This window comes from Oryctolagus cuniculus, chromosome 6 (assembly GCF_051225735.1).
Source record: "Oryctolagus cuniculus isolate XC-2025 breed Fujian yellow rabbit chromosome 6, ASM5122573v1, whole genome shotgun sequence".
Classification (NCBI taxonomy): Eukaryota; Metazoa; Chordata; class Mammalia; order Lagomorpha; family Leporidae; genus Oryctolagus; species Oryctolagus cuniculus.
Genome location: NC_142872.1, coordinates 60,901,098 through 60,923,999, shown reverse-complemented (window position 1 = coordinate 60,923,999; position 22,902 = coordinate 60,901,098). Strand labels below are relative to the sequence as shown.

Below are 22,902 nucleotides of genomic sequence, written 5' to 3'. Positions count from 1 at the left end.
GTTCTGTCTTTTCCATCTCCATCCCTTCTCTGAGGTCACTACTGACACTTTGGGCTGCATCATTACTCGTTGGGGGGAAGGGGGTTTTCCTGTGCGGAAGAGGATGTCCAGCAGCAAGCCCGGCCTCTACCTGCTGGATGCTAGTAGAATCCCCAGTACAGAACCATGGCTTTAGGTAACTGCCGATGTTCTCAAGGCTTCCAGTGTCTCTCCTCATGTACACTTTCCCATCTGCCCCTCCCGGAAGCCTCACAGGCATTTCATCTTAGTGCGCCTCAACTGAATTTTTGCCTTGAAACATCACCCTGTCCTGAGTCTTCACCATTTTAGTAAACCCTAACGCAGATACCTGGGAGCCATTGGTGATTCCTCCTATATCCGATCCATCGGCAGGACCGATACAGTCCACCTCAAACTAGCTTTCAAACCACAATGAGCTCTCACTTGCAATAACCTCCTGGCAAGTGTCCCTGCTTCCACTCTTCCCTTCAGTCCCTTCTCCACAGGGCATTAAACATCTTAGAAGACTTCCTAGTCACCTAATACAAAACCTAACCTTCTTGCCCTAGTTCATAGATCCTACCTGGACTGCCTTTTACCTAAATCCTGAGCCTGCCACTCCCCACCTCATTATTAAAACCTAGTGACACTATGGTAGTAGAACATTCCAAGCTTTTTACCCCTTGGTGCCTTTGCATTTGCAGAAGGCCCTGCCTCCAGTTCACCACATGGCCAGCTCCTCTGGCTGGAGGACAGGCTCTCTGTGGCCACCCTGAATCAGTCTCTTCCTCGCTCCCGTTGTCCTCACTGTTCTCTAACACAGAACCCTGCTTGGCCCCTTTAAGCGCCTTCTCAAATTGTCTATTGCAGACTGAGAAGAGTTTTAACCTACTGGTTTGACTGCCCTCTCTCAACTGTCAGCTCCAACAAGGAAGAGTTCTGGGCTCCACTGTGCACCCAGGAACCAACATGCAGTAGGTACTCAATAAAATGCTTCTTGGATGAATTCCAGGTGAAGATAGGTAACAAACTATAAAACAACTAGCTGTAAATAAGACACAAACTGAGAAACACCAATGATGGACACAAGCAAATTAGCTAACACCATACACTTGGGCTTCCTTGGGCTATCCATAGAAAAGTTCTAAGCTAAAGAATGGAAGGGCTCAACGTTTGGGGAACAAATGTAATTTGAGTTGTCCACTCTTTTCCATTATGGATGCCGCTGTAGTCACACTATGGTTAATGACATCTTGGTCACTGATGGACTGCCTATGTGATGGTTCTTTAAGATTGTATGGCCTACTGACACTGTAGCTACCTAGGTCTGTGTAAGTGCACTCTCTGATGCTTGCATGATGACAAAATCACCTAACAGCACATTCTCAGAAAGTATCTTTGTCATTGGCATGCACCCATATTTCCTTCTATTCACCACCAATCAGATAGGAGACACAAAAAACTTACCTATATACAGAAACATAGACATTCTACCTCTACAAAATACATTTCTTGTCCTGAAGGAACTTCAAAGCTAGGGGTAAGGACAGAGACTAACAACCAGTCAATAAAAGGCCAATTAAAAATATGCTACAATTGTGTCAAAGGGACTCAGGAGCCAACTAGAATAGGCTCCCAGTGGCCAACAAGTGGACAATTTGGAACATCAACAAGGACACTGATTACACAGGATTGCAATCATCCAGTATCACAAAGCAACAGTCATTGTTCACTGTTAGAAGATGTAAGGGAACCAATTTATTTATTTATTTTTAAACTAGTAGGTGAATGGAAAACCACACATATATCCTATCTTTCCTTTATGAATTATTTTTCAGTTATTGGGATAACCAAATAGTTGTTGAAGTAATCTCTACTTATAGATATATTCTAGCTAATGAGTAAACAAGAAACTACAGAAACAGAACCAATGACTGCCAATAATACACAGAAAAATCAGACATTATGATGATGAAAGTACTCAACACACTGGGACCAGTGTTGTGGCATAGCAGGTTAAGCCGCTGCTGACATGCCAGCATCCCATACCTATTTGAGTCCCAGCTCCCTGATACCTGCTAATGCTCCTGGAAAAGCAGATGAAGGCCCAAGTTCTTAGGACCTTATAAAGGAGACCTAGATGGAGTTCCAGGCTCTTGGCTTCAGCCTGGCCCAGGCTGACTGTTGTGGGCATTTGGGGAGTGACCCAATGGATGAAAGAGCTCTCTCTCAGCAGAGGGAGAGAGAGGTCTTCCATTCACTGGTTCACTCCTCAAATGGGTGCAACAGCTGGAGCTGGGCTGATCCGAGGCCAAGAGCTAGAGCTTCTTCCCGGTCTCCCACGCAGGTGCAGGGGCCCAAGGACTTGGGCCATCTTCTACTGCTTTCCCACTTTCCCAAGCCACAGCAGAGAGCTGGATTGGAAGTGGAGCCTCCAGGACTCTAACCGGTGCCCATATGGGATGTTGGCACTGTAGCCTGTGGCTTTACATGCTACATCACTGTGTTAGCCCCCAATAAATAAATCTTAAAAATAGAAAGAGAAACTGAAAAGAGATGATATCTACCTACTGCAATGTGTGATCCTCATATGGATTGTTTAAAAAGAAAAATTATTTACTTATTTGAAAGGCATGGTGACAGAGAGAGATCTTCCATCCACTGGTTCACTCACTCTCCAAATGGCCACAGCCAGGACTGGGTCTTGCTGAAGCCAGGAATAGCATCTGGGTCTCCTACAGGGTGGCAGGGGCCCAGGTACTCGGGGGATCTTCTGCTGCTTTTCCAGGGGCATTAGCAGGGAGCTGGATCAGAAGAGGAGCAGCCAAGACTCTAACAAGTGCTCCAATATGGGTTGTTGGTGTCTCAAGCAGTAGTTTAACCTACTGTGCCACAACAATGCCTCCTTTGTGTGAATCCTGAAGCAAGCAAAGTATAAAATAATTAGGACAGTCAGTGAAAATTAAATATGATAGAATATTTAATAATATAAAGGAATTGGCTTTTGAAAAATGATTTGCTTGAAAGGCATAGTGACAGTGAAGAAAAGAGGCCGAGATGTATCTTCTATCCATTGGTTTACTCCTTAAATGGCCGCCAACAGCCAAGGCTGAGCCAGGCTGAAACCAGGATCCTGGAACTCCATCTGGGTCTCCCACATGGATAGAAGGGGCCCAAGTACTTGGGCCATGTTCTGCTGTCTTCCCAGGCGCATTAGTAGGAAGCTGGATCAGAAACACAGCAGTTGGGATGGAAGCAGCACTCCAACATACGACGTCAGCGTTCAAGCAGCAGCTTAACATGCTGTACCTCAATACAGGCCCCTGGATTTAACTTTTTCGTGTGTGCAAAATAATGATATGTGACTATACTTGAGATAGAATGGATTATATTATATTTATATATTTTTGACAGGCAGAGTGGACAGTGAGAGAGAGAGAGACAGAGAGAAAGGTCTTCCTTTTGCCGTTGGTTCACCCCACAATGGCCGCTGCAGCTGGTGCGCTGCGGCCGGCGCACTGCACTGATCCGAAGGCAGGAGCCAGGTGCTTATCCTGGTCTCCCATGCGGGTTCAGGGCCCAAGCACTTGGGCCCTCCTCCACTGCACTCCTGGGCCACAGCAGAGAGCTGGCCTGGAAGAGGGGCAACCGGGACAGAATCCGGCGCCCCGACTGGGACTAGAACCCGGGGTGTTGGTGCTGCAGGTGGAAGACTGGCCTATCGAGCTGCGGCGCCGGCAAATGGATTACATTTTAGAGACAGCCATCTTGGGGAGTGAACCAGCAGGTGGAAGATATCTCTCTTTCTCTCTCTCTCTCTCTCTCTACCCCGCCCCTTCTGTAACTCTGCCTCTCAAATAAATAAATAAATCTTAAGTTCAAAAATGGGGATGGGTGTTTTAACACAGTAGGTCAAGTCATTTCTTGGTATGTCCATATCTCATATTAGAATGCCAGGGATCAAGTCTCACCTCCACTTCCAATCAGCTTCCTGATAATCTGCCTGGGAGGCAGCAGGTGATAGCTTAAGTGCTTATGTCTCTGCCACCCATATGGGAAACTTGGATGGAGTTCCTGGTTCCTGACTTCAGCCTGGCTGAGACCTGGCTATTGCAGCCATTTAGGGAATGAACAAGAGGAGGATGGAAGATCTTTTTTTCTCTCTGTCACTGTTTAAAAAAGTAAATAAATCTGAAAAGAAAACAAAGGGAGCTGGTGCTGTGGCATAGCAGGTAGCCACTGCCTGTGGTATTGACATCCCATATGGGCACCGGTTTGAGTCCACTTCTGATCCGGCTCTCTGCTAACGTGCCTGGGAAAACAGCAGAGGATGGCCCAAGTGCTTGGGCCCCAGTACGCACGTGGGAGACCCAGAAGAAGCTCTTGGCTCCTGCTTCAGCCTGGCCCAGCCTGGTCATTGTGGCTATTTGGAGGAGTGAACCAGTGGATAGAAGATTTCTCTCTCTCTCTCTCTCTCTCTCTCTCTCTCTCTCTGCCTCTCTTTCTCTCTGTGTAACTCTGCCTTTCAAATAAATAAATCTTTTTTAAAAATTTATTTATTTATTTGAAAGGCAGAGTTACACAAAGGTAAAGATGGAGAGAGAGAGAGGGAGGGGTCTTCCATCCACTGGTTCACTCCCCAAATGGTTGCAACGGCTGGAGCCGGGCCAATCCAAAGCCAGGAACCAGGAGATTCTTCCGGATCTCCCACACAGACGCGGAGGCCCTAAGACTTGGGCCATCTTCTACTGCTTCCAAAACCATAGCAAAGAGCTGGATCGGAAGTAGAGCAGCTGAGACTTGAACTGGTGCCCATGTGGGATGCCGTACAGCAGGTGGTGGCTTTACCTGCAATGCTACAGTGCCAGCCCCTAAATATTTTTTTAAAAAAACTGTTGTTATAAATGTATCAAAGACTAAAGGAAATTATTAAAGTAAAAAAAAAAAGTGGAACAACTGGGACTTGAACCAATGCCATTTCAAATAAATAAATAAATATTTAAAAATAAATACATAAAAAAAAAAAGGTGTCCACTGCGGAATTGCTTGCTTACTTCCTGGTAGGGAAGAGTCTCCAGGCCTTTCAAGGTCACACAAGTACAGAAGCCTTCTGTGTTGACTGTTGCAGTGTCAGCTCAGAAACAGGCCACTGTGGGAATGAGTGGATGGGAGAACCTGTTCAGGAAAGGAATTCAGGGGCCTCAAGCGAGTCACTGGCTCTTTTTGTCCCCTATTTCTGGCTCTTTTTGCTCACTATTTCTCTCACTAAAGACAACTCAGAGAAGTTAGCTGTTTTGTTTACTCACTGCGACACCAGGATTCAAAAAATTTGTGGAAAAATGGAAATAAAAGATGTTTCTTTTTATGCAAAAAAAAAAAGTCCATAGCTCTCTCATAATATGCATATTCCATGAACTTTGTAGAATGCTGCATACATCTCCAGTGCCGAGATCCAGTGACTGGTGCATGCAGACTTCATACCTTTAGTATGGTCCAGTACAACACACTCTATACTCTCTGTATCAGCCTCGTAAGCAAACTGCACTTACAAGTCACACAGTTTTCATTAAAATAATTTGTACACTTAAAATATCACCAGTAAGATTTCTTTACATTCATATTGTTTGCTCTCTTAAATTTTCACACACAGTATTTTATTTAAAATTCCCCACAGCACCCCACAACATAATCATTAAAAGTCAACCAAAGACTGGGAGAAAGTACAGCAAGTGGCTAACAAGGACTGTATGCTTAAAAGAAAAAGTGACTTTGTGTCTCAAAGAGGGAACTACATGGAACATTCAGATGTTCCTCTACAAAACTATAAAAGAAATAGGGTTCTACTGGCAGAAAATCTGATTTATTTACAGCTCAAACAAGTTATGTTTTCTTAGGAGACTCAAACTGTAAGCTAGAACAAACTAGCAAGAGAAAGAAACTGCCACAAACAGAAGACAATTTAAAAGTCCCTGAATGCATTTCAAACCAAGACTTTGTTCAGGAGAGCCAAAGTCTCTTTGTGTGTGCCTTACTTCAAAAGAACATACACTGGGGCCGGCGCTGTGGCACAGGAGGTAAAGCCGCAGCCTGCAGTGCCGCCATCCTATATGGGCGCTGGTTCGAGTCTCAGCTGCTCCTCTTCCTATCCAACTCTCTGCTATGACCTGGGAAAACAGTTGAAGACGGCTCAAGTCCTTGGGCCCCTGCACCCACATGGGAGACCCGGAAGAAACTCCTGGCTCCTGGCTTCATATCAGCCCAGTTCCAGCTGTTGCAGCCAACTGGGGAGTGAACCAGTGGATGGAAGACTTCTCTCTCTCTCTCTCTGCCTCTGACTCTCTGTAACTCTGCCTTTCAAATAAATAAATAAATATTTAAGAAAAAAAATAAGAAAATACATTGTGCCAAACATCTAAGTTTTTTTAAATTTTCAAGCTTATTATAGAATCTTGCTCCTTTGTGGAATAGGGTATATAAAACATTTGGGGTTTGAATTCCACGCCTATTTTTCAGATATCCTTCTAAACAGGATACATGATCAGGTTTCAAAGAAACAAAAGAAAAAAATGACTTCATAGAGTCAATGGTTCCCAGTCCACTTCCCCAGAAACTGGCTCTGGAACCATTTAATATGACACTGCGGCCTACCTATAGTAATACACCACTGACAGTACCCACCTTCAACACAGCATTTGCCAGCACGTGGGACAATGAAAAAAATGGATGCAAGTCTAGACAGCAAGGGACAAGGGCCCATGGCTGGCTCTTGGCTGAACCACTAGGTCTCAGGGTGAAGAAACACCCAACCAAGCCCAATTATTCATTTTACATCTGAAAATGAAATCAAGAGGCATGAGACTGATTGGAAAGGCATGCTTGTTTTACAGAGTATCATGGGGGCCTGCGCCATGGCTCACTAGGCTAATCCTCCACCTTGTAGTGCCGGCACCCCAGGTTCTAGTTCCGGTTGGGGTGCTGGATTCTGTCCCGGTTGCTCCTCTTCCAGTCCAGCTCTCTGCTGTGGCCCGGGAAAGCAGTGGAGGGTGGCCCAGGTCCTTGGGCCCTGCACCCGCATGGAAGACCAGGAGGAAGCACCTGGCTCCTGCCTTCGGGCCAGCGCAGCGCCGGCCGTGGCGGCCATTTGGGGAGTGAACCAACAGAAGGAAGACCTTTCTCTCTGTCTTTCTCTCTCTCTCACTGTCTATAACTCTACCTGTCAAAATAAAAAATAAATTAAAAAAAAATAAAGAGAGTATCATGAAAATACCCATGTTTCAGACTATGGTGATCCAGAAAGTCACACATCTTGGTCACATTCGTGTTTAATCTTAAGTCATTGCTCTGTGTAATAATTTTTCTCTTTTTAGACGCCACCAGCACGGAGACGGCTCATATCACAGAAATTGTCAAGTGATATCTACAAAGGCCACTCCCATCAGAGGAGCATGCCTTGGTACCTGCATGCTCCCCTGCTCGGTTTGCCACAGGAGATTCGGTAGGATGGAGGGTGTTCCGTCACCCTGATTAAAGCCAGCAATTCTTGATGATGCCCACGCTTACTCTCAATTACCCTCAGGGCAGAACACTGCTTGACAGACTTCCACTCTGGAGACTAAGCCTCAGAGTCTTTTACTTCCTTCCCTAACCAGAAAACCAAAGAACAAACAAGCAGACTTTACAAAGTCCTACCCTCTGAACCCAGTGTTGAAGCAAAGATTATCATGATCATTTAGCAACACTTTGAAAACACCTGATTCAGCTTTCAATACTGAAGTTACATCTCACAACTGAATGAGTGGTCAGACAGCCAAAAGCCACGGTAATGACTGTGGCATGGTTAATCTTGAGAACTGGAGCTTGGCTTAGTACCACAAATTTCTTTGAAAATTCCAGTGCAGGCACCAGCCAGGAAGCCCAGCTTTGTGAAGGCTCCTGGTGCACGTGCCCTCCCTGCTGCCAAGATGCCCGAGAGGATCAGCTCTGCCGAAGGGGCAGCAAAGGAGGAGCCCAGGAGGAGGAAGCTGCCCGGGGGAAGCCGCAGGGAAGGATAAGTCATCAGACAAAAATGCAAACAAACAGGAGGAGAGGAGCAAAGGGAAAATAGGCCAAGGTGGCTCCCCAGGAAGCTAAAGATTAGCCTGCAGAAAACAGAGACAGTCAAAATGACGAGAGGCCAGTCTGATGAAGCACAGGAGAAAGAAGTCTCCTTTCCTGTACAATCCAGAGGACTATTTTTATCAGCTATTTCGTAAATGCAAGTTTTTAGTAGCTCTAAAACACTTTTAAGAAGGAGGGAAGCCTACCTCGTCCCAATTTTTTAAGTGTAAACGATTTTTTTAAAAAGAGGTGAAATCATTTACTGGTTTATTTTTTGGCACAACCAGAAAATAGTGGGATATTGAATTATGGGAGGGAGGCTTTGACTCTCTTGGGTGTTAACGCTAACATCCCATAAGGGCTAGTGGTTTTTATATTCTACAATACAACGCATACCAAATGACAATTTGGAGTCTCAATTGTGCATTTAATCTGTCTTGAATGTTTTCAGTTACTTCTCCTGTGTTGTTTAGTAGAACTGTTTCCTACAGAAAACCTCTCCTTGTTGCTGTGTGGGAACCATGTGTGCTCTGTAACACCTTTGGTTGTGGGAGTCCAGTTTTCATAATGATTTTGTTCATGTACTGTGAAAGACTGAAAATTTGGGTATGTTGTGTATGTGATATTAAATTGTGACTGCGTGGGATTTACGTAACAGCAACCTTTGAAGATACTGGTACTTGATAGCCTCTTAAGGAAGAGCTGCCTCCAAATTTGAAGCTGGAAAGTCACTGGAATAACTTTTAAAAAAATAAAAGAATGACAATTCATGGCTTCTTAGATTTTCAGTACTCATATTAAGAATTGTGCACAAACTGAAATGTCTGTGTACTGATTCTCAACATCAATAAAATCTCAATTATGGGGAAAAAAGCCGACTGCAGAACCCTGGGATCCTGGACATTCACAGATTCAGGATCAGAGAGGGCCACAGTGTTTCATCTCAGGATGCACTACAACTGCCACACTAACTGAAACCTTGGCCAACTCCAACTCTTCCCATGTCACTGAAGCCTTGGAAGGCTAGAAAGCTCGCTCACTCTCTCTCTCTTTTTATTTTTTTTAAGATTTTAGTTATTTGCAAGTCAGAGTTAAAGAGAGAGAGAGAGAGAGAGAGAGAGAGAGAGAGAGAGAGAGAGAGAAAGAGGGAGGGAGATATCTTCCATCTACTGGTCACTCTCCATATAGCTGTCATGGCCAGTGCTTAGCCAGGCTAAAGCCAGGAGCCTAGAACTCCATCCAGGTCTCCCAAGTAGGTACAGGGGCTCAAGCACTTGGGCCATCTTCCGCTGCTTTCCCAGACTATTAGCAGGGAGCTGGATCAAACTCTAATCGGTGCCCATATGGGATGCCAGTGTCACAGGTGGCGGTTTCACCTGCTACGTCACAACTCCAGGCCCTAAAAAGCTCTCTTCAAGAAAAGAGAATCACTGCTTCTAGACTAAAAAGCAACTCTTAAAAGCATGACTCTGAAGCAATGACTCTTCATGAACTGATTAAGGTTTGTGGTTTCCCCCCTATGACTTGACTCATTCTCATTCCAGTCTTCAAGGAAGGGGAGAATATAGGCATGATAGTTTTATAAGAGCTCAATTGCAATCTCTCTTCTCTTTCTGCCTGTCAAATGAAATGAAGATAAATAAATAAATTTTAAATGAAAATAAGAAAGGAGTGGGTGTTTGGTTGAATGGTTAAGACGTGGCTTAAGTTGCTCATATCCCATATCAGAGTGTGAAGTTCCAGTCCTAGCTCCACTCTGAAGTCCAGCTTCCTGCTAATGCACACCGTGGGAGGCAGCAGGTGATGGCCCAAGTACTTGGGTCCCTCTTACCCAGAGGGGAGACCTGGGTGGAATTCCAGGCTCCTGGCTTTGGCCTGGTACAACCCCAGCTACTGCAGACAATTAGGGAATGGATGGAAGTTCTCTCTTCTGTATGTCTGTCTCTGCCTTTCAAATGAAATGAAAATAAATAAATACTGCAAGTGAGATCCCAGTAGAAAAGAACGGGCCATCAAAGGAGGAGGTAACTTTCTCTGAAGGGAGGAGAGAACTTCCACTTTGACTATGACCCTGTCTGAATAAGATGGAAGTCAGCGAACTCAAGAGGCTTCCATAGCCTTGGAAACTCATGACTAGAGCCTAGAGATATTTCTGACACCATAAATAAGAGTGTCAAATTGTTAAGTCAACAACAGGAGTCACTGTGTACTTACTCCTCCTGTGGGATCTCTGTCCTTAATGCGTTGTCTAATGTGAATTAATGCTATAACTAGTACTCAAACAGTATTTTACACTTTATGTTCTGTGTGGGTGCAAACTGATGAAATCTTTACTTAATATATACTAAATTGATCTTCTGTGTATAAAGATAATTGAAAATGAATCTTGATGTGAATGGAATGGGAGAGGGAGCGGGAGATGGGAGGGGTGCGGGTGGGAGGGAAGTTATGGGAGGGAAGTTATGGGGGGGAAAAGCCATTGTAATCCATAAACTGTACTATGGGAAATTATATTTACTAAATACAAGTTTAAAAAAAAAAGAAAATAAATAAATAAAAATTTAAAACAGCTCAACTGCAGTTTTGCCATTTTGGATACTCATGAGGATAAAAAGCAGTATTCCAAATATATTTATTGAGGAAATGAAATTACCATATCCTAAAAGAGCTTTCACTCAATAGTTTATACAAATTATATTATCTATTCAAATAGATACAAATTATTATACTTTGACACAGTTTATAAACATTTGTTAATAAATGATCCTTTCTCTCCCTGATTATAATGCTAGCTTAACATCTATTCATTAAACAACAACAACAACAAAAAGATGGCTTTATTAGCTTCATAGTGAGACAGTTCAGTGAAATGAAGCCTTAAGTATATAATAATAATAATATATAAAGCAGTACAATTGCAACTTCCAGTTAATTATAGGCTTCAATCCTGTGCTAACTGAATTACACCAGAATTCCTGAGACATAGCATCTGTATACAGTTCTTACATAAATATGCAGAACGTTGGAAAAGCATGGTATTTTCAATTTGAGGACACTATTTCCAGATATAACATTTAGGACAGGTTCCAATGAAACAAACATATAAATCACATCCATTACAAATACTAAGAATAATTATTTAATATTTTAGGAAAAAACTACTTACAAGAGACAATATACTTACAAGAGATAGCAGCAAACAGAACAGGTCACCAACATGGTGATGATAACTCTAAAAAAGAAAAAAACAAACCACACACATGTCAGATAACTAGCACACTATGCAGGCACTGTAGAATGGTTTCAGTCCCCTCTGGAGTTATCAAACTGGCATGGACTGTGCACCAAGAAAGTGACTCTGAATTTTTTCAGACATTCAGTAAACTGCCATGTGTTCAGGGTACACTTGGTAGAAACCTAACTATGCAATGAAACATTTCTATTTAAAAGACTATGGATTTCAGGAACCAGTGCTGTGGTGTAGCAGGTCAAGCCACAGCCTGCAGTGCCGGCATCCCATATGGGCACTGGTTCTAGTCCTGGCTGCTCCATTTCCAATCCAATTCTCTGCTATGGCCTGGGAAAGCAGTAGAGGATGACCCAAGTCCTTGGGCCCTTGCACCCACGTGGGAGACCTGGAAGAAGCTCCTGGCTCCTGGCTTCAGATCAGCGCAGCTCCAGCCGTTGCGGCCAGCTGGGGTGTAAACCAGCAGATGGAAGACTTCTCTCTGTGTTAACTCTGACTTTCAAGTAAATAAACAAATCTTTAAAAAAAAAAAAAAAAAAAGACCATGGATTGCATAGTGGGTAAAGCTGCTGCCTGCAGTGCTGGCATCCCATATGGGCACCGATTTGAGTCCTGGCTGCTCCTCTTCCAATCCAGCTCGCAGCTGAAGATGGCTGAAATCCTTGGGCCCCTGAACCCATGTAGGAGACCTGGAAGAAGTGCCTGCTCTTGGTTTGTGCCTGGCCTAATCTTTACCACTGCAGCGGAACCAGCGGATCGAAGACCTTTCTTTCTCTCTCTCTCTCTCTCTCTCTCTCTACCTCTGCCTCTACTTCTCCTTAACTCTTTCAATATATAAATAAATTTTTTAAAAAGATTTCCGGCCGGCGCCGCGGCTCACTAGGCTAATCCTCCGCCTAGCGGCGCCGGCACACTGGGTTCTAGTCCCGGTCGGGGCGCCGGATTCTGTCCCGGTTGCCCCTCTTCCAGGCCAGCTCTCTGCTGTGGCCCGGGAGCGCAGTGGAGGATGGCCCAGGTGCTTGGGCCCTGCACCCCATGGGAGACAAGGAAAAGCACCTGGCTCCTGGCTCCTGCCATCGGATCAGCGCGGTGCGCCGGCCGCGGCGGCCATTGGAGGGTGAACCAACGGCAAAGGAAGACCTTTCTCTCTGTCTCTCTCTCTCTCTCACTGTCCACTCTGCCTGTCAAAAAAAAAAAAAAAAGATTTCCATCCGCTGGTTCACTCCCTAAGTGACCACAACAGCCAGAGCTGGGCTGATCCAAAGCCAGGAGCCAGAAGCTTTTTCCAGGTCTCCCCCATGAATACAGGGGCCCAAGGACTTGGGCCAACTTCTACTGCTTTCCCAGGCCACAGCAGAGAGCTGGATCAGAAGAGGAACAGCTGGGACACAAACCGGTGCCTATATGGGATGTCAGCAGTGCAGGTGACAGCTTTACCTGCTATGCCACAGAACCAGCCCCATAAATAAATCTTTAAAAAAATTAAAAATAGAGACTGGTGCTGTGGCACAGTAGCTTAATCCTTCACCTGCAGTGCCAGCATCCCATATGGGCACCAGTTTGAGTATCAGCTGCTCCTCTTCTGATCCAGCTCTCTGCTATGGCCTGGGAAAGCAGTAGAAGATGGCCCAAGTGCTGGGGTCCCTGCACCTGAGTGGGAGGCCCAGGAGAAGCTTCTGGCTTCTGGCTTCAGATCGGTTCAGCTCTGGCTGTTGTGGCCATTTGGGGAGCAAAGCAGCAGCTGGAACATCTTTCTCTCTGTTTCTCTCTCTCACTATCTAACTCTACCTCTCAAATAAATAAATAAAATCTTTTAAAAAAGCAAAAATAAAGAAATTCTTAAAAAAAAAAAAAAAGACTATGAATTGATGACACAGCTTAAGTGCCCAACTCAAACTCATCTGAAACTGAACAGAAAAGGTTGCAATGACAATGAGGGTTTTATTTTTAGGTTTTTCTTTTCTTTCAAATTTATTTTTGTTTTATTTGAAAGGCAAAGTGGCCGGCGCAGTGGCTCACTAGGCTAATCCTCCGCCTTGCAGCGCTGGCACACCGGGTTCTAGTCCCGGTCGGGGCGCTGGATTCTGTCCCGGTTGCCCCTCTTCCAGGCCAGCTCTCTGCTGTGTCCAGGGAGTGCAGTGGAGGATGGCCCAAGTGCTTGGGCCCTGCACCCCATGGGAGACCAGGATAAGTACTTGGCTCCTGCCATCGGATTAGCGCGGTGCGCCGGCCGCGGCGGCCATTGGAGGGTGAACCAACGGCAAAGGAAGACCTTTTTCTCTGTCTCTCTCTCTCACTGTCCACTCTGCCTGTCAAAAAAAAATAAATAAATAAAAGAAAGAAAATAGAAAAAGAAAAAAAAAAGAAGAAAGGCAAAGTGACAGAGACAGACAGGGAAGGGGAAGGGGAAGGAGAGGGAGGGAGAGGGAAGGAGAGGGAGAGTGAGGGAGAGAGAAGGAGAGGGAAAGGGAGAGGGAGAGAAGGGGAGGGAGAGAGGCAGAGGGAGAGGCAGACACAGAGCATAGGGAGAGGGAGAGGGAGATCTTTAAGCTGCTGATTCACACCTCAAATGCCCACAATAGCTGGGGATGCACCAGGCCAAAGTCAGGAGCTTGGACCTCAATCCTGGTCTCCCATGTAGGCGGCAGGGACACAGTGACCTGAGCCCCATTACTTGCTGCCTTCCCAGGCATTAGCTGGGACTCGGACCCAAGCACTCTGATATGGATGTGAATGTCCCAAGCAGTGCCCTAACTACTGTGCAAACATCCACCCTCTAATGAGTAACTACCCTATCTGGTAGTATTCTTGGGAGTAACACCGCACTTCTACTAAACACATCACTTTCTAGCCCATCTCCACTCACATCTGGAAGAGTTCCCCCTGGATCTCTGAAAAGCTAGATTTCACCACTTCTAAAACTGAATTCACGGCAGTCTCTTCCCATCTCTCCAAAAGCTCCCTTTCTGCAACTCCTACTCCCCAGCAGCAGCGCTATTTCTACTCATCCAATCCACCTTCAAATCTATCATCTTTTGCTCCTGCCTCCTCTGCACCCTCACAGTCACCAAATGCTGCAGATTTGTCCTTTGAAGCATCTTCCCCCAACAAGGTGGTTTTTTTGTTTTTTTTTTTTTTTTTGCTTTCCACTGCTGGCAGATTCAAAACGTTTTTCTTTCTCTTTCATTCTACACAAAACTATTCAGATGAACCTTTCCACTGCATTCCTTTCATGACATCACTCTTCAACGTAAGACTTTTCTATTTTTTTAAAAGATTTATTTTATTTATTTGAAAGGCAGAGTTTACAGAGAGAGGTAGAGACAGAGAGAGAGTGGGGGGTGTGGTGGGGGAGAGATCTTCCATCTGCTGCTTTACTCCCCCAAATGGCCACAACAGCTGGAGATGGACCAAGAGGAAGCCTGGAGCCAGGAGCTTCTTCTGGGTCTCCTGCATGGGTGCAGGGGCCCAAGAATTTGGTCCATTTTCCACTGCTTTCCCAGGTGCATTATCAGGGAGCTGGGTTGGAAGTGGAGTAGCCGGGACTCGAACCAGTGCCCATATGGGATACCAACGCTGCAGGCCAAGGCTTTAACCCGCTGCACCACAGCACAGGCCCCCAACTTCAGACTTTACAAAGGCAACTTGTTACCCACAGGAAAGAGGAGCCTCCAAGCCCCAGGGAGTGAATAAGACCACCTTCTGGAACTTGGAAAGCAAATATTGGAACTCACATTATATAGGTCACCCTTTAGAAGTTGCTTAAGTTTTCCATAGCTAACATATTGGCATATTCATTCAACTGAGTATCCTGTATGTATCAAGCTCCAAGGCAAGAGCAGGAATAAAATGGATCAAATCCCACCAAAGTTTACATACTATTTGGGGAAACAGACAACAAACAAGATGAACAATAAACAAATAATAACTGTCTATCATCCATATGCCAGTAAGTGGTGATGGAGAATAAAGCAGGAGAGGAAGATAAGGTACACAGGGGTTGGAGGGTGCAGCAGAATCTTAATGAGGCCTTGCGGAGGAGGTGGCATTCAGTGCAGACCCTAAGCGGTCAAGGGTGCTTCCCGGGCAGTGGAGGAGGAAGCACGGAGACCTGAGATGAGAGGGCACCAGCATTCACGGAAAGAGGTCAGTGTGGCTGAAGCCGAGCAAGGGCAGCTGAGTAGTAGGAGGGGAGGAAAAAGGTGTCCGGTGGGACACCTGCTGTTACCCTATGTGAAAGGGAATTATGTGGATGGATTCAAGGAGGGGGCAAGATGGATTCAAATTCTAATAAGATCTCTCAGGTAGCTTGGAAAAGACTGGCAGAGCAAAGGGGAAAATCAGTTACATCAGTTCAGGGAGGAACTGGCATAACCCACAAGGGAAGGTTGGTAGCAGTGAAGGGAGTAAGGGTGGGTAAGAGTTTAGATATATTTTGAAGGCAGATTCTTTAAAATCATAATGTATACATTATACTTATATAAATAAATATGTATGAAAGTTTATGGTAAAAAAAAACATTGACAGTTGCATAATAAAAATGTTTGCCAGAATCAAAGCCAGCTCCTCCCTCGTTATGAATTCCCTCCCTAACTCGCTTCACCTCCCCCACCATCAACCCTTCAGTCCTGAAGGCAGGCACCCTCACTGTTCCCCAAAACTCAGCTTCCTTGTGAGTCTCAATTCCAAGCTTTTTGCTCATCTTCCGCTTTTACATGCACCAACCTAGCATCCCTTGCCACGGTCTTCTCTCTCCCCCAAGAGGTCAGCTCACAGAGCTGAAGCAGCCGAGGCACCTTGGTGTTACCTGGCTCATATGAAAGCTGCCTCGGAAAATAATCGGCTCCAAACATCTGTCTTCTTAGGAGGTGCATGCCCAAGAATTTATAGGGAATGTGTCACAATGACTGCAATTTATTTTCCAATGCCTCAGCAAAATTCTATACACACACACACACACACTCAAAAAGGAGACATGAATATGTTAACTGTTACTGAATCTAAGTGATGGTATACGGCACTCATTTGATAACTCTTTCCACTTTCCTGTATATCTGAAAATGTTGATAAAAAAACCTCAGTTCCCAGCACACTATCCTCTTCCCCACCCTCCACATCTACTGGTAAGGGAGCCAAGTTGAAAAAACTTGAAGCTTTCAAAGAATCTATGGTGGAGCCAGCTATGGTGTAGTGGGTAAAGCTGTCGCCTGCAGTCCCGGCATCCCAAAAGGGCGCCCATTAGAGTCCCGGCTGCCCCACCTCTGATCCTGCTCTCTGCTATGGCCTGGGAAAGCAGTAGAAGATGGCCTAATCCTTGTACCTCTGGACCCATGTGTGAGACCAGAAGAAGCTCCTGGCTCCTGGTTTCAGATCAGCACTGCTACTGGCCACTGTGGCCATTTGGGGAGTGAACCAGCAGATGGAAGATCTCGCTCGCTCTCTGCCTCTCTGTAACTCTGTGTTTCAAATAAATAAATACTTTAAAAAAATCTATGGTATCCTAAAGAAAAACAGGTAAGTCAAGAAAAACAGGAATGGTCAAGAAAGCTGACTCCAGGACACTCTTGACTTCACGCTGCTCACTTTCAGTTGCAGGGCAGACTGAAGAGCCAGGGGCTTGCTTTGGGCTATCCATGCAGTCAGAAGAGTTCACCCTTTTGCCCTGTTCTCCCTGCCTCACTAGGTCCTGACAACCTCCCAATCACCCAGTTTTCAGCTTTTTGCTGTGCAGTCTCTCAGTGACGAGGATATAACATAAAAGTATTCTTCATATGGCTGCCACGCGGGTCACCCACATAGCATACTGGAGTACAGGTCAAGTCCCAGCTGCTCCACTTCTGATCCAATTTCCTGATAATGCACCCGGGAGGCAGGGGGTGATGGCCCAAGTCCTTGGGTCCCTGCCATCCAAGTCGAAGACCTGGATGGAGCTCTTGCTCCTGGCTTGGCCTGGCACAGCTCTGGCTATTATAGCTATCTGGGAGTGAACCAGCGGATGGAAGCTCTGTGTGTGTGTCTTCCTCTCTCTATCACTCTGCCTTTCAAATAAACAAATAAATAAATCTATTTTTAAAAAAGCATTCTTTAGGGGCCAGCTCGTGGTTCAGTGGGTTAGGCCACTGCTTGTGACAGTGGCATCCCCTATCAGGGTGCTGATTTGAGTCCCAACTGCTCCACTTCCAATCCAGCTCCCTGCTGCTGCACATGCGGAGGCAGCAGAAGACAGCCCAAGTACTTGGGCCCCTGCTTCCCACATAGGAGACCTGGATGGAGTTCTGGGCTCCTGGCTTTGGCCTGGACCAGCCCCAGCCTTGCAGACACTTAGAGAATGAACCAGCAGATGAAGATGTCTAAGATCTCTCTCTCTCTTTCTAATAAATAAATAAACCTTAAAAACAGTATTGTCTATACCTCTTCTCATAGTTCCTTTACTTATCTCCTTCAAGATGTGTGGGGCCAGCATTGTGGTGTGGTAGGTTAGGCCTCTGTGACACCAGCATCCTCTGTGGGTGCTTGTTCGAGCCCTTGCTAATAGCCTGGGAAAGCAGTGGAGGATGGCCTAAGTGCTTGGGCCCCTGCACCCATGTGGGGGACCCAGAGGAAACTTCTGGCTCCTGGCTTCTGTCTGGCCCAGCTGCAGCCATTTGGGAGTGAACCAGTGGATGAAGGATCTGTGTGTGTGTGTGTGTGTGTGTGTGTGAAAAGCAGACTTCTGCTTTTCAAACAAAACATAAATCTTAAAAAAAAAAAGAAAAGAAAACAGTGTGTGAATTCCTCAAACCAGAAACGTTCTCTTGCATTTAAAATTCTCCACACTCCTTGCAGTGGTTCCGCTCCTTCATGTATTTCACAAGAGCGTAATCTGCTCTATTTTCAGGAGGTAAAGGGGAATTAGTCCTAATTCAGTGCTAATATTTCCATTTTACAACCAGGAAATGGGGACATGGAAAAGTTAAGTAAACTGTCCAAGGTCACAGGGATCATCTACCCTGCAGCAGTGTCCTGAAGTGTAATCCAGCAACTCCTGGGAGCACAGTTTCGAGGTCTGCTCCACCCTGCCAAGAGTGGGAAACCCGAGCATTGCTGCGGAGCCTGGGAACCGGGCCCAGGTAACATATCACTAGCAGGTCAGACACTGCGACCATTACATGCCGGCTAGAAACTGAGTACAGACACAGGGGGTTTCACTGCCCAGAAAACAGCAGCGCATCCGCTCCCCTGGATGGGGAGGGAGCAGTCTGTAAGAAAGCATATTAATAAATGCTTTTCTGGGTATGAAGGCCAGCCAGGCAGGCAGTGAAGTAATGAAAAACTCAACAAAGTTCTCTAACTCCAAAAGGAAAAACAAGTCTAATTACATATGGTTAATACAAAAGTTGTTAAATTTTAATAACCCCAGGATTCTGATACTCCCTACATCAACTACTATAGACTGGAGAGGTGACCTCACCTAACTGCAGCTATGGGGCAGAGGTGGGACCTAGCGCTGACAAATGACACAAATTTTTTGGCCATTTTTCCTTGTTGAAAAATGCATCATTTATTTGGGGGCTAAAAGAAGTAACAGGTATGAGGGAAGCACATTTCAGAGAGGAAAAAGAAGTTCAGGTCACACAATATAAAGGAAGTAATAAAACTTCTTTTCCATTAATAAAGGCAATAGAACTATCCACTTAGCAGACATTGGTGGTTCCCACACAGGCAAAAGTACTGTGCACGCAGGCACTAGGAATTTGTTTCCAGAGATAGTGTTTCTGACAAACTGTGACTTCAGTCCAAGTTCCAGCCCACATGATCTTGAGCAAAAGAAGGAACTGGAAAGCGTTCCAAAGTTTCCTCAAACAAGGTTCTAGTTTATAAAATGATAAAAAAAAATTCTTTTTCTACTTCCCAAACAAAGCTCTAACAAAGAAATCCCTAAAAAAATCCGTAAAAAAAAAAAAAAATACCCACCTTCCTTAGTCAATCATACTTAAGCACTGCACACTCGTGCCCAGGAGCTGGAGCGCCCTCCCGAAGGTATGACGCAGGGGTTTCTAAACAATACCTTCTGCTCCTGGGTAATTAACCTCGCCTTAGATCAGGCCCCAGCTACCTCCGGGCGCCCGCTGGGTGCTAGGCCTGGGCTCCGTGTCGTTGGACCAGCTTGTTCTGAACGCAACTACGACGGCACGGGGACCAGATTTATTTATTTTATCTTTTTTCTTTATAAAGTTGAGGCAAGCCAGGCCTCTTGTACGTGGGTGGCAGGCGGGGCTACAGGGGCCAGAGTCTATTCCGGGAGAACCCCAACTTCTCCCGGAGTCGGTATAAACTCAGTTTAGACTGCACCCTCCCCACAAGGAGCAGGATGAGGAAAAACTCCCCTCAAACTCGTTTCCAAGGAGAGCCTGCCGAAGGTCACCTCTTCAGGCTCGAGCCGGGGGATTCGGAAGTTGCTGCGATTACGAAGAGAGAGGACCCCACGGGGGTCGGGAGCCGCCTTGTGGACCGAGGGGCATCCCCGCAAGGTCCTCCGACAGGCGCAGGGGTCGCCCCCTCCCGCGCCCGCCGCTCGCCGCGCGTCCCCCCACGCTGGGCCTAGCGCACTTACCCCCGGTTGGGACCCTTGGGAATGAACCAGGGAACAAGGAAGCCGACGAAACCCCAAAACACGCTCATCACGATGAGAGGCACCGTGAGCCCGTGATACGCCATGGTCGCCGCCGGAGATGCCAACCCCTGCCCCGCCGCCTCACTTCGGTCCCACCCGGAAGTGTCAACCCCGGACCGCGTGACCAGCGCGCGCAAAGCCCCGCCTCCTCAACCCCACGTGACTCGCGCGCTGGACTCCGCCCCTCCAGGGTCAGAGACCGCCCAGGCCTCTCTGGCTCGCGGTAAGGCCCGGCCAAGGTTGCAGTTCCCGGAGGCGCCGCAACGTTTTCTGGTAAGAACGTAAACCCTTTTAGAAAAAGAGTGTAGTTATTTACAGCTTGATTTACTTAAATTTTTAAAAAATTTATTTTCATTTTTTAAAAAGATGTATTTATTTAAAAGGCAAAGTAACAGGGAGAGACAGAGAGGGGAAGAGACAGAGAGAGAGAGAGCTTCCATCCACTGGTTCACTCCCCAGATGGCCACAAGGGTCGGGTCTGGGCCAGGCTGAAGCCAGAGCCAGGTGCCAGGGTCTTGGATCGCCCAAGTGGGTGACAGGGACCCAGGTACTGGAAATATCACCTGATATTTCCCAGGGTGCACATTACCAGGAAGTCAGAATCGGAAGTGGAGCCAAGAGTAGAACCCAGGCACTCCTAAAGGGGATATGGGTGCCCTAACCACTGTTCACTACTTTTTTTTTTTTTTTTTAAGATTTATTTTACTTATTTGAAAGAGTTACAGAGAGAGGTAGAGACAGAGAGAGGTCTTCCATCCACTGGTTCACTCTCCAAATGGCCGCATCAGCCGGAGCTGAGCTGATCCGAAGCCAGGAGCCAGGAGCTTCTTCTAGGTCTCCCACGCGGGTGCAGGGGCCCAAGGACTTGGGCCATCTTCTATTGCTTTCCCAAGCCATAGCAGAGAGCTGGATTGGAGGAGGAGCAGCCATGACTAGAACCGGCACCCATATGGGATGCCAGTACTGCAGGTCAGGGTGTTAACCCGCTGTGCCACAGCGCCGGTCCCTGTTCACTACTTCTAATGCAGCATATAGAGAACTTGACAATAATAAGTCAGGATTCCAATGAATTCCTATGTGCCAGATGTGGAGGTATCAGCTTTAAGTTGCACTCCTCACTACAGCCTATGAGTAGTATTAATTATTATCTCCAGTTTAAAGTTGAAGAAAGTATGAGGCTGGTGCTATGGCATAGCAGTAAAGCCGCTGCCTGCAGTGCCGGCATCCCATATGAGCTTGGGTTCAAGTCCCTGCTGCTCCACTTCTGATGCAGCTCTCTGCTATGGCCTGGGAAAGAGTAGAAGATGGCCCAAGTCCTTGGGCCCCTGCACCCACGTGGGAGACCTGGAAGAAGCTCCTGGCTCCTGGCTTCGGATCGGCCCAGCTCTGGCCGATGCGGCCATTTGGGGAGTGAACCAGTGGATGGAAGACCTCTCTCTCTGCCTCTGCCTCTCTGTAACTTTGCCTTTCAAATAAATTTATAAAATAAATAAATAAAGTTGAAGAAGGTGAGGCTCAGGGAGGAGATTAAGGATCTGGCCCAAAGTCACATAGTAACTGTCCCGGGCCAGGATTCAACCTCGAGTGCTGCAGTTTTTCAGGACCAGAGCCCTTAACCACTGCACTTTATATCGTGTGCACTGGGCAGCTGCTGGGGCAATAGAAGTCAGTGAGGGGCTTCCCGTATCAGAAACTCGGTTCAGGTCCACACTCTGCTTCTGATTCCAGCTTCCTGCTAATGTGCATCCCAGGAAGCAGCAAGTGAGGGCTCAAAGTGTTTGAGTCCCTGCCACCCACGTGGGAGGCTCAGAGTTCCAGGTCCCTAACTTCACCCTGTCCCAGCCCCAGCTGTTGCAGGCATTTGGAAACAGTGATGGGAGCTCATTCTCTGTTTCTTTCTTTAAAACAAAACAAACAAACAAACAAAAACACCACGAAAACAAACCTCCTAAGTCTGTTAGCCCTCAGGGAATTCACATCCTGGAGGTGCAAACTGGCCTCTCAGTGTAGGGTGAAGGAGGGTGGCTGATCCTGCACAGTGTGCACACCAGCCAATCCCCAGCCAGGCTTTGCAAGAGGAATAGGAAGCAGGCTGAGTACTGAAGAGAAGATCGATGTGGATTGGATAGTAGTTTGGCTGTCCTCAGAGGCCCTCATGTTAAAAGCTTGGTTCTCAAAATCTTCTGTTAATAGTTAATGGATTAATGTTAATAGTTTTTTTTAAAAGATTTATTTATTTATTTGAAAGGCAGAGTTACAGAGAGGCAGAGAGAGAGAGAGAAAGAGAGTCTTCCATCTGCTGGTTCACTGGGCCAATCTGAAGCCAGGAGCCAGGAGCTTCTTACAGGTGTCCCACGTGGGTGCAGGGGCCCAAGGACTTAGACCATCTTCTACAGCTTTCCCAGGCCATAGCAGAGAGCTGGATAGGAAGTGGAGCAGTCGGGACTCGAACCAGTGCCCATATGGGATGCCGTCACTGCTTTATCTGCCATGTCACAGTGCCAGCCCCTAACATTAATAGCTAATGGATGAGGGGTCGGCACTGTGGTATAGTGGGTAAAGCCATCACCTGCAGTGCCAGCATCCTGTGTAGGCGCCAGTTCAGGTCCCGGCTCTCTACTTAAGATCCAGCTCTCTGCTATGGCCTGGGAAGGCAGTGGAGGATGGCCCAAGTGCTTGGGCCCTGCACCTGCGTGGGAGACCAGGAAGAAGCTCCTGGCTCCTGGCTCCTGGCTTCGGATCAGTGCAGCTCCAGCTGTTGTGGCCAATTGGAGAGTCAACCAGCGGAAGACCTCTCTCTCTGCCTCTCCTCTCTGTGTGTAACTCTTTTAAATAAATAAATAAAAATCTGGAAAAAAAAAAGAAATCAGACTGTCAAGGAGATACGTGGAGTCTCTTGTTTATT

At 46.4% G+C, this 22,902-nt stretch overlaps 1 protein-coding gene across 1 annotated transcript in view; it reads right to left on the bottom strand.

Annotated features, from left to right (window-relative positions):
- The window catches only part of ATP6V0E1 (ATPase H+ transporting V0 subunit e1), a 39,473-nt gene extending 19,378 nt beyond the window's left edge, over window positions 1-20,095 (bottom strand). Inside the window, exons 1-2 of the mRNA XM_002710381.6 lie at window positions 19,938-20,095; window positions 11,282-11,329 (exon numbers count right to left, since the gene is read on the bottom strand). Coding sequence (XP_002710427.1) covers window positions 11,282-11,329; window positions 19,938-20,041 — 152 coding nt within the window. The 5' untranslated portion in view covers window positions 20,042-20,095. The remainder of the gene's footprint in view (window positions 1-11,281; window positions 11,330-19,937) is intronic.
- Between the last annotated feature and the right edge of the window lie 2,807 nt (window positions 20,096-22,902).